This window comes from Rhopalosiphum padi, chromosome 4 (assembly GCF_020882245.1).
Source record: "Rhopalosiphum padi isolate XX-2018 chromosome 4, ASM2088224v1, whole genome shotgun sequence".
Classification (NCBI taxonomy): domain Eukaryota; kingdom Metazoa; phylum Arthropoda; class Insecta; order Hemiptera; family Aphididae; genus Rhopalosiphum; species Rhopalosiphum padi.
This window is the reverse complement of record NC_083600.1, coordinates 53,950,922-53,964,135: the sequence shown is the minus strand read 5'-3', so window position 1 is coordinate 53,964,135 and position 13,214 is coordinate 53,950,922. Positions and strand designations below refer to the sequence as shown.

Below are 13,214 nucleotides of genomic sequence, written 5' to 3'. Positions count from 1 at the left end.
GTTTACCAATAGTTTATATATTATATTATTATTTGCTGTTAGCAAATCCTTATAGTTGTTATCATAATGAAAAGTATTTCATTGAATGATGATAAACACTTTAGCAGCACTGAATCACGCCGATACAGCATAACCGCGACTACAATAGCAGTACTTATGCTCTGTTTATTAGATTGCAGCATTTGCATTATGCAGTTTATTATAACATTGCACAATAATAATTAATCTGCTCTAGGATACCTTTGCCATGGATAAATACAGTTACATAATATCACCGTATTTATATTATGATCGTATTGTAGGTGAATAAAGCGCGACTATTAAATGTAGAGATTGGAAATATTTGTCATTTATATAAGCGCAAAATTGTGTTTGCTCTCCCTTATTTTAAAGTATATTTCTAATTTTTTACAATAATATGTTATTCGTTGGTTACAATTTAACCAGTTAGCTATTTCAATAGATAAATTGTAACATTTTATGAAAATACAAGGTTTGTTGTAAAAAAAAAAGACTTAAATGCAACATATATATTACAGTTAGATCCAAGTTGTGAAATAAAATAATAAATATTATGTATTATACCCATATTGTGGTTTTTGCTTTTTATTACATATTTATTATTATTATTGTTGTTAGAATTTTGATAATTGTACTTACAACTCCCTTTTACAATTAATTTACAATTTCTCACAAAATGTGTCTCGTTTATCTGCTGTATAATGAATAATTAAAGCAAAGTTAATTTGTAACAAATTTTAGATTCTGGTCGAAGCTATGAATGTATTAGTTTTACAATTGTATGTTTTTTTTGTCAGCGTTCCTATTTATACGTTTTATTACGTAGTAATAATATTCGGATCTTCTACTTCGAGGGAAGTTTATGGTAGAAAATTCAATTTAGTTGGTATTTTTAGAAAAAATTTCCATTTCTTTATAAAATATTTGGTAACAGAAATAAAAAAATAAAGTAGAATTGTATATTGAGAAAAATGTATAGCTATTCAATCTGTTAATTTCATTACTAAGTAGTATTATGCCTATTTACAGGTTTTTGTAAAATTAATTGTATACAATTCAATGAATATCATAAAATATGTTTATGTTTAAAGTAAAATGAGTTAATGAAAGTTTATGAAAACTATCGATAAGATATTATATCATATAATATAAAATTTTCATAAATGTATATAATATGTGTATGCTCTTAAGCTTAATCACACAATTATAAATTATAATAGAAAATTATAAGTTTAAAAATCATTATACATACTTTTATTTCTCTGTACAAGTTCAGTGCTCCTATAGCTTCAAACTGATGAGTACCAATACGTTATTATTAAATTATACGATTACATAAAATAAGTATTGTATAACATCTACACAATTAAAATATCTGCATTCGTATACAATTGAATGAAATTAGTCTAATGTATCGTCACAAAATATTATCACTTACTACACATTTGACTTAAATTTGACCATGCACGAAAATAATGTGGGGCGCGCACTACAGTACAATACACATCATATTCTATCTACGATTATCGTTATGAACCTGTAGCACTAGCAGCAAGTATATACCAGTACGTTCGATATGAGGCAAAGAAAAAAATTAAAAATAAGATCATAGAAAAAACAACACCATTAATACTATAGTGGTTATGGCCATTTCGGTCTGTTTAAGCTCATATTATGGACCGGGGCGTTCATATCTGTCGTAAACTGGAATTGCATACTTGTTTACTTGAATCGAGTAAAACTGTCGCAAACATCACCACCCAATATCGGGGGCATATTGTGCGCGCGTGTAATATTTCTGTATAAAAGCGTCGCGTGACAGCGGTCTATCATATTCACTCGTCAACCGTCGTCGCTAATCATAAGTGTTCAGACCTAGTTATCTGTTCGTGCAGTTTATATTGCAACTAATCATCGTTTTTACGCAGAGTCCAGTGCAACCAAAGAAATCAACAATGTTCTCCAAAGTAAGTGCATTTTGTACATTATTAATATTGTTATTTTTGTTTTATACTCCGAGTGTCATTATTGTGTCGTAGGACAATACGTATACAAAAACACTCGAATAGTATTAACTTAAGAATAGTTATATGTATAGGCAAAAAATCGATTGAATTTGTTAGAACTTTCTGGTTCAATACTGTACGTTCCAACTGAGATGAGTGTATAATATGTAACCACGTCATTAGAGTAACTTCGTTAATTTCGTATAATTTTTTTAGCTTTAGTTACTAAACCAAGTAATTTTATATAGTTGCCTGACTTGTAACCAAGACCCAAGACCGCATTCATCATTGGTTTTTTTCATTTGCTTGCATGTAATATGTTATTTTGTCATCACAAAATTATTCATTAAACGATCGAAAAATTACCCAAATTATAGATTTAATTTAACATATTTTCCAATAATTTTGGCGATTACAAAAATGTTTTCAATTTTCGACATATACGCTGCAAAAATGTGTTTAAAGTGCTCTTTAAACAGGATTACCTCTCGTTCAAATTCTCTTTTTCATATCATATCAATAACGACGATATTATAAAACAATACAGTAACGTGTTCGTATTTGCACCACAGGTAGCAGTTTGCTTTGCTTGCTTCGCCGTATTCGCTGTCCGGGCACAGTACTACCCGGCCGCCGCCGTGGTGCCCGCCGCCCCGGTCGCTTACCCCGCTTACCCAGCGGCCGTCTACCACCCGGTCAACCCGAACCCGTCGTACGCGTACAAGTACGGCGTGTCCGACCCGGCCACCGGCGATTACAAGACAGCCGAAGAGAGCCTGTCCAATGGCGTAGTCCAGGGACAGTACAGCCTGGCCGAACCCGACGGCACAGTCAGAACCGTGTCGTACACCGCCGATGACGTCAACGGTTTCGTAGCCCAGGTCTCTAAGGGCGCTAAAGTCGTCGCCCCCGCTGCCCCGGTGTACGCGGCCCCGGCCAAGGTGTACACCGCCCCGGCCCCTGTCTACGCCGCCCCAGCACCGGTGTACTCCGCCCCGGCGCCCGCAGTTTACGCACCAGCGCCCGCCCCGGTGTACGCGCCCGCCGTCCACGCCCCGGTGTACGCTCCAGCCGTTTCGTACCCGTTCCCGTACAAACGTCAAGCGTAAATAAACGACGAACCGCTTTTGAAAAATTCGTCATCGTAATTTTCACTTTGCGCGTATCGCATCATCATCATCATCATTATTAATTATATTATATCATCGTCATCATCATCACCATCATCACCGTCGGAGTGCAGTGCAATGCTGTTGCTAGGACGACGTGCTCGCGACGCTGCTCCATCTTCGTATATATATTGCCTTTTCTGTATTCGTTTTATCTTTTTCTGTTTTTATAATATTTAGTTTCCTACTTGTAATATTATTGTATAATGTATTGTTAACCATGTTCAACCATAATGTATTGTTAACCGTGTTGAAAAAATACATGAATTATGAACAATATATTATATTGTATGTTTTTTTTTCGTCGTACAAAAGTGGCAAATTATTATGTATCTATTTTTTCTCCTGTGTTTCCAATGCAATATGATTTTCAATTGCACTCGTTCGTCATATATCCACCTAAGAACGATATGTTAAGGCTACCAAATTAAATTCTAAGTTTCTGCGATTTGTAGTAAAATCAAAAAAAAAATAATAATACAAAAGTCTTCTGGAAAAGAACGCGAACTATGTTTTGTTACCTACAATTATATCGTGTATTCGATAACGACATAATATTTATTTTGACTTGACCTGTTACTAAATAATGTGGGCCGCATTTCAAACTAACAAATATTTTATCAAGTCATATCAATCTGTGTTGTAACTTTTAAATAACATCATTGGTGCTATTATATGTTATATCATCATCAATGTATCTATTATTGTGATGCGATACAAAAATATATATTAAATTAATATTAGCACATGTTTAATCTACGAATTGTGGTATGAATAATTAAAATGAGTTTCGTCGACAATTCTAAGCTGTGTATGAATTAAAAATGAATACAATTGTTTAACCATAATAAAATAGAGTTTATGAATTCTAAATCGTAACTCATATTATTAAACAAAGTGATCATTTTATGACGAACACTCATTATTACCTAAATAATTATCGTTTTTGAAAATGTTTCTTCTGCTCAACTCTTTTAGAATATTTGTTTTGTTTTTTATTACTTACAATAATTATGTAAAATTAATATTTTTTAAAACGTCAATATAGTTTTTAAATTAACGAATGGTTCACGTTAAAAAACAATCCTATGCATATAATGTTTATCAGTTTTTGTATACATATTTTTAAATTTGTTTCTTAATTAACCAGATATTTTTAATAGCAACATTCTAGACAAAACTATAACTTCATTATAATATTATTATGATGTATATATAGTATATACTCTTGACAAATAAATAATAATTAAAACATTGTGAATTAGGTTAATAATGCCGTTTGATTGAAATATATATTATATATATATATCTATATACGTATACTATTCATATGCATAACCACTAAACTACGAGTAATAAGCCGTCGCGTCAAATCGCGTTTCCGGTCGTGTGACTAGATGATGCAAATACGTAATAACTTCCTTTTATTTATTTATTTTGTTAAATAACGAATATTCGGAATACTACAGCTAAAACATTTTTTCACGTGAACGACTTTTACTAAAACAACTCTATACAAGGTGATCACATTATACAAGTGATCCATTCAACACTATATACTAAAATTTTCAAAATCGATTCAAACATCAAAGTACAATAACACTGTTTTTTTTTTTTTTTAATGGATAATTTCATGTGATTTTAAAACTAAATATTTGTGAACCAGTATTCTATTTTTATAATTGGAATGGTAATCGATGATATTATTTATGCACATACTTAAAATCACAATTTGTTTATCTTGAAATTGAATAAGGAAAAATAAAAAATTCGAATGTTGAAATATGGAAATGACGTGCGAAATATTGTAGTGTACTTATTCCGCATATGCATACTAATAATTCTTATAGTTATATTCTCATTGCTGTTATGCATTTAAAATTAAAACAAACTATTGGTTTTATGTTAGATCATAAATATATTTTTATCTATAAATGTATACGTAGATGCATGTACATTTTAGATCGTTAAACTTAAACTCTACTTAATAATAAGAAATTTAATTTAATTTTTAATTTTTAGAAATCACTAAAATGGATATATGGATCACATTGTATACTTGTATTATTTAATGTATAGTTGTGATGACCTAACATGATCATATAATGGTCACAAATATTTAATAAGCCTGTGTTAACCTTTATGGTATAGACTATAGAACTTGTTCGGTGCGCAGTTATCATTTCTATGTAATGTACATAATCTTTTCACAAAATAGCAAATATCCTCGTGATGTATAAATAAGAACATTATACATTATAATAATATAATATAGGACGACCTTGCATGTCGTATTATATTTATATGCGTGCAGATTTTAGTGTATTTTTTAAAGATTATTTTTCGTAAACTTATTACTTACTTACCTAATGTTAATGATTTATTATTATAATATAGGTGCATTCGTAAGTTGTTTTTATTCTATAGCCGAACATTAATCGAAATCGGTCATATGGACAGTCGTTTTGGTCTTTGCTATTAAACATCTATACATGTGTGAGATGCCTAAATAGTATATGTATATTATGCGTATCAAAACTTTTTATCTATTATATCAATTGTCATATTTTGACCGTGATAAATTGGCCATCATAAAAAGACTCGCGTTATTCATAATAACTCGTAATTGTGTGTAAGTATTATTATGACTGTTCCAAAATTAAAACATTGCGCGTATATACCTTTACGACTTTACCATAGCGTTGGCTATTGTTTGCCGTTTTAGGATGCGCAGTGGGGATATCATTTTTTGTTTAGACACTTTGCTATATTATATAGTCGAGTACGCACGTAATAATACGGAGAATTTAATTTTAAACGTCGATTCATTGTACACTTTCATGTTTGACGACACTACGACAGTATACGAACATTCGTACATCAGCAAATTCGATTATTGACCACCCACTCCATCTTAAATTGTCGGATTGGTTCTTCAGATATTATTGTCTGCGCTACTAATTCTTTTTTTTTATTTGACAATCGATGTATGAAATCGTTTTTATTCGATTTCAGATACAATGTTTGAGATGGTTGTAGTTTACTCGTAATATTCGTATTACAAGGTTGTATTCAAAAGTAAATTTTAACGTTTTGGCGAATAATATTTGTATTTCCAACGGATATAATGCCATCAAACAACTATGCGTATTTTATTTTTACTAACTACTCGTATTTCAATTTAATACCTTTAATTATTATTTAACTACGACTAATTTAATCTGTCATGTAATGTTGTGTATAATAATCTAAGTAATTTTTGATTTTTTTTTTTTTTTTGTGATCATTTAACAAATTTTGTTGTCACTAAAATTTTCGATTGGATAAAAATTCAAAGAAAAAATGGTTGTAGTTAATACATTTAAAAAAATAGAATTATTAAATTTATACAAATTATACAATTTATTATTAAGTGTTTGGACGCGGATGATTATTCCGGTTTGGCTAGGGTGTGTCCTCGTCTGACCGTCATCCGACTTAAAATATATATATATCACTATTGTATACATGTCATAATATAATATTGCTTCGTTTGCCGCACATTGTGTTCGCTAAACGCAATCGAGGTGTAACGAAAGGATAAAAATGACAGAAACCTGTCACATGTTTCCTTTGAATCTGCATCTATGTATATCTTGTCTTGCACGACCTAAAGGTCAATAATACATCGAAGCGTCTGGTGGTTTTATAACAATAATATTATGTTATTGCAAAATCAAATCGTTCGAATTCATTGTACGTACTTTTCGATCTAGTTGACAAAATAAACATCATCCAAGGACTGCGATCACGTTATGCCACGCGCGATTTCGAAATGATTCTGTATAAACGTCTGGCCACAATGGAACGATGGCTAACGATAATAACAATAATAATGATAAATCATGACTAATAATACATATTATAAGTCTAGTCGTCTAGTGTCTCTCTGTTCCAAGTGTCGCGGTAATCGACCTTTCGTACGCATTGAGGACCGTGTATATGATGCAGTAGATATGCACTGCGTGTTGCACCGCGGTGCACTACACCTCGCACGTGTAGTACGACACTCAGATATAGTTATACAAGAATGGTATAGCAATACGTATTATATTTGTATATTATAGTTATTATATAACTACCATTCTTCTTTTTTTAATTTTAGATTCTGGTCGAAGTGAACGAAGAGGAACGTGTTAGTTTAGATCACAACGTCTGTGTTTCGGATAGTGATCAAATCCCCTTATGCTTAGTGAATTGATTACCTAATTCCTTGTTTCCCAATGCAAAGTTAATGCTTGAATTTTTCACTAATTATTTATAACTAAAATATAAAAGTAATTATTTTAATGCACTTTGCCCCTTAAACATTTGCAAAATAGATGGTTTAATCTACTTTTTCTAATATTAAGCGATATGTATGACTTTCATCTATGCGTTAAATGATTAGTGTCAATGCCTATAATAGTTTTGTTTTTTATTTTGAATAAATTAATATGTATTTTGAAAAAATATTTTAGTACTGGTCTCATCATATTGATAAAAGAGTAAAGTGGCATTGTGAAATAATAATTGTATGTATATTCGAACATATTATATGTTAGTGATTTTGTAGTTAAATAACTTCTGAGTAATTTAAATTTCGGTAATTTTACAATATAACAAAACTACACCTCATACCTATGTAATTGAATACAAATTAAAAAATAATAGGTACACCATTTAAAAACTAATATATGAATAATGGTTTTAAAAGTGCTTCAATAATATAATTTTAGAATTCTTTACTGATTTCTTTAGTAATTCTTCACTGAGTAAACAAAAAAAATAATTTATCATAAAAATCAAACGTTATGTCTCAAATAGTTTCACGGAATAGAGATTTTAAAACCAAATTGAATTTATTTGCAACGTGAATAACAATTATGTCAAGAATTTTTTTCATGTTATTTTCATTTATTATTTGTCTAGAAACGAAAATCGTTCTGTCTGCGTCTTGTTGACGTTTGTATAAATACCACAATCCCGCCTCTACTAATAATAGAAAATCGTTGAGAATCCTAAGAAATAATTGAATTTTACAGCCACGCGTCCTTGTGCGACGGTCGATGAGGTATAAGTCTGAGGCGTGGTGCATTATACGTATATATATATATATGTATATTGTGTGCGTATTATTATATTATGCTCTTCGAAGAACCCACGATGACCCAATTTACTGTGCGTGATATGGTTCTTCTGCGCGTACAATAATATATACGACGCACTATATATGTACTATTATTACAAGTATACAATATATCATAGCCCGGCTAGTTCCTTCCGGAGTTTTCCTTTTTTTTCATTAATTGGAAATCCAGTGAACAAATCACCAAGGTGATTTTTACATGTAATTTATGGTAGCTTACAGTATATTATAAAAAACAACTAATAATGCAGAAAACCGTCCGTGTCCAATTTTTAAAATTCAATTCCAATATTATGAATAGAAGTCCAAGGTTTGGAAACGTTGTGCGATGATAATATTATATAAATGAAAAATTGTATTATTTCAGTTCAAAAACATCTACGGTATAGAAATAGGAGTAATTAATTAATATGTTAATATATTATAATAATAAATACATTTTTTTCGTATCTAATATTATTTTTAATTTAGTTTTAAATATTATTATGTGGTATTTAGTTTTGGGTAGGCCATATAGATACTTAATTTTAACTTGTATATACGTACTTATAAAAAGTACTGAATGATTAAAATGGGTAGGTACTTATATCAAATTCTAAACACAAATTATGTTGAATGCGTTAATTTTTTATTCCAGGTTATTACTTACTAGGTAGTATTTTACTTTTCAAGTTTCACTACATTACGTTTGACTTTTTCATAGTATATGTATACTAAATGTATGGACGGTTAAAAGACCAATTGTCATAACTCATAACTAATAAATAAATAATTTTACAGAGAACAATAAAACTTATTTAATATCAAAATCGTTCTGATTAGTAAATATATATTTTTTTTATTCTGTGTACAAAAATAATTATAGAATTCATTATCATGATGATTTATGAATTGGCCGCATAATAATAATTATGACAGCATCGTTTTTAATTACAGTGATTTGTATAAGGTTTAGGTACCTATAATTTATTAGACATAATAATATTATTTTTATTCGAATTTAATTTAAAACATTTTTTTTTTATAATTTAAATTAATCGTTTCATATTGTTATGAAATATTTTTAAAATTTTATATAAATATAATGTTTCATTTATATGTGACTTACGACTTTCGTCACTATTTATCGTTGGATGTTAGTATGTTACGATGTTCAAATAAAGGAAATAAAGACAATTTATGAATCAAAATCGAGTTGTGAGAAATGAGTAGTAACGGCACTTTATTATGACAGAATTATATAGAATTAAATACTTCGCTGAAACCTATTTATTTCAACCAAAGTAGTGGTTACAATAGTATGCATAACCCAATACTATTTTACATTTTATAATTATTGCTGTGATTTAATAAAAGTGACAAAATATTCTAATTAATTGTTGATCTATAATAATAAAAAAAAATATATATATATAGTATATAGGATTGACCTTTCCTACATCTTCACTTAGGTACAATGCTATACAGTTGTACTGGTTATCTCATTTCTAAAGATGGACCCCGTTAGTATTACAACGCAATGAATAATATTATATAGAAGTATGAATGAAAAGTCAATCCTTATACGGAAAACACAATGCAATATTGATTAACATAATAATATTATCAGTTTTTATTATTATTCAATAGTATCACGTTATATAATCATTATAATATATTGTTTCAAAAAGGATCTCATAATATTCATAGTTTCAACATATTATAGCTTTTAGAATATATTAATATTGTCCACACTATATATATTATATATATGTATATATACCAACTGGGTTAGGTATGTTAGTTTCCTAATTAATATTGTTAAGGACTATTTAAAGTAATTAGTTGTATAAACTATTATTAATTATTTTTCACTTCCTAATTTTCCCTAATCTAATGCTTGGTGTTTTAATGATATTTTAGCATTTCTAAATTTGTATATATGATTATTTAAAAAGCCATTTTCAAAAATATTTTATCATCTAATTAAAAGGTATTTATTCTATAATTAAGCATATTTTTGTAGAAGATTTTCAATTATATTTTTATAAGTTACTTACAATTAGTAGTACCTAATACGTACGGTTTAGGTACCTTTTTATTTATACGTATTTGAGCATTTGTTTTTTCATTGCTCTTAAAATTATATAATGATACTGTTTTGGTACTTATTTTATATTCCAACGTATATTTTAGATTTTTTTTATATAGAAAAAAAAATAACCGATTATAGGTATTTTATTCTATTTTTAATCCACGCAGTACTTACATATTATACCTACTTATATTACGTGTATAATACACGTTCATTATTGTAAGTTCGTGAAAATATTTTATTTTTCTAATTAAGTAAAAGATCATTATTACTAGCAGGAATGTAATTCTTATTAAATCTATAGTCTACTTTTCTAAGTGTATTTCCTGTTATACCAGATTGTTGCGAAGGCACTTTAATATTAATAACTAGTTTTTTTATTTTTAACAGCAATAAAATAAAAGCCAGTTTAATTTTGATACAATATTATGTAATGAATTTAAAGGTATAAAATGTTTATTAATTAAAATTTTAGTATATTATAATGTAACTTTACAATCATGAACTAATATTTTGTACGAACCATATTTTCATTTTATTACGTAGATAGTTGACAGATTTAATAATTAGGTATAAGAACTTTGTTCTGTAATAAAAATAAATAAACAAATTTATAAATAAAAAAAATTGCAAGTACGTAACTGTTCTGGTTTACTGCTGGAATTGAGTGTGCCTCATCTATCGTCACCGAACAAATCACTATAACTGACGTATTAAATTTTTAATTCAATGATAAATTTGTACATATGAAAACGATTCTGAAGGGAGATGGTCTGTCAGTTTATATTACTAAGTTAATTTTATCTTATTAATATTTATAATATCGTAGAAATTTATTTGAATTTAAGTAACGCGCTTTAAATAGACAATAGATTAAAATGAATCTAAATATTTTAAAAATGTCATAGTATAACGATTTAATGTCTTCTCGAATATATTTGAATTTCAACAAAATATCTTAAAATTTTATTCATCGCTTGGTTTAAAATCTAAAATTTAAATTATATTTAACATACAAATTACTTAACTTATACATTTGCTAGAGTTTAAACAAATTACGATAATTTAACTATAATTATTTACATTAACATTTGTTAGTAATGAATAGATTTATTTTAGTAGAAATTATAATAAGTAAAATAGTTGAATAAATTTCCCTTAGTCAATTACAAGTTAATGTTTATGATCATAAATTTCGTACATTTTATTTCTTTACGAAGGTTGCCAAAAACAAACGCAAATTTATTTCATATACCTAGGTATGTTTAATATGATGCCTATATATCATAATTGAAGGAGTTGACTGGTTAGCAGTTATATTTCGGTAATTTCATAAATTAGAAATAATTATATTGACAGTTAATAGTACTTATTCGTTCTTTAATTATTGATTCGTTCTTAAATTAATTTTCTTTCTTTTGATTTAAATTTTAATTACTAAATGGGTATATTCTAATTAATCATAAATAATTATACTATTTTTAGCAAGTTGTTTGCTGCAAAAATAAATATTAATTTTTTAATGTTTTATTATTTGGTATCCAAAAATCGACATTTATAATTTAAATTCTTGAACTTTTTATACTCGGAGTTAAGTTATAAATTCCAAGTACTAAGGAATATTATATATGGTTTTTGTTTTATTGATTATTTTTGGAAACTTTTCTTGGTCAAGTGCTATAAAGCTATATATTTTGTTTGTAATAATATCTCATTTAATTATAAGATAGTAATTTGACTCTTAGATTAATTTTATAGTTGGAATTTTCAATTACATTTTACACAATTTGAAATTTATATTTAAAGAATCCAAATTTTAATACAAAATTTAACATCCAACATATAGTATGATGTCGTAAAATAAATAATTTGATCGCATGACATAAATATTTTAAAATTGTTATAAATTGGAACTAACATTGTAAAAATACCTGGTGTATTGATACAATTAAATTAATAAATAAAAAGAAAATATTTTACTTGGATAAAAATAATCTGATATTCTCTATTAATTCAATAACTGCAATTTTTATTATAGTGGAATTTATTAATTATTTTACACAGTTTGTATAGTATTATAATATTGTGTCAATAATATATTACGTATATTGCATTATATTTTAGAATTTAGTAAACTTATCTTTATAGAATTGTTTATCTTAAGCAACGTATTGATCGTTAAGTCTGAATTCATAGTTACATAATATATGCCAGTCTTATTTCCCAGTTGGTCTATTACTGACTTTACCTGGTTTTTTCGGATTTTTAGTTTATACAAAAGTAAATAATAACATTCCTTTTTTCCCGCCGCAAAACGACACCATTAAACACCACTATTTGTGAAAGACACATTAGGAATCCAATGGTATATCAAACTATAAAGATGATGGACCTAAAAGATATAATCGCCAGTAAAAAAATTAGATTAGAATGCTTTTCTTTTATTGTTATATTTTTATAATGTCAAAATTGTCTACAATAAATGATTATTACTATGAAGTATAGAAACTATCTACTAAATTATATCTCTCGATATCTATAAAAGTACATCATATATTGTACTGAATTATCAACAAAAAATACTAACGAATTCACAATAAATTATTTTCTTACAACTTAATTTTAAGTTAACATCTTTGTAAAAAGTATATCATCATTATACAAATATTATACATTTAAGTTGTATCATTATTAAATGTTGTATAGGAAATTCATTCACGAATATTCATAATTATAATACTTAACATATATTAATAAAACCAACTAAAAAAAAAAAA

At 27.7% G+C, this 13,214-nt stretch overlaps 2 protein-coding genes across 3 annotated transcripts in view; both read left to right on the top strand.

Moving 5' to 3' along the window:
- The window catches only part of LOC132930331 (neurobeachin-like protein 1), a 107,731-nt gene that overhangs the window by 55,998 nt on the left and 38,519 nt on the right, over nt 1-13,214 (top strand). The window lies entirely within an intron of this gene.
- Nucleotides 1,837-3,475, top strand: LOC132930338 (cuticle protein 7-like). Its single transcript, XM_060996168.1, has 2 exons — nt 1,837-1,988; nt 2,600-3,475. The coding sequence occupies exons 1-2, from the start codon at nt 1,977-1,979 to the stop codon at nt 3,134-3,136; spliced, it is 549 nt and encodes a 182-aa protein (XP_060852151.1). The 5' UTR covers nt 1,837-1,976; the 3' UTR covers nt 3,137-3,475.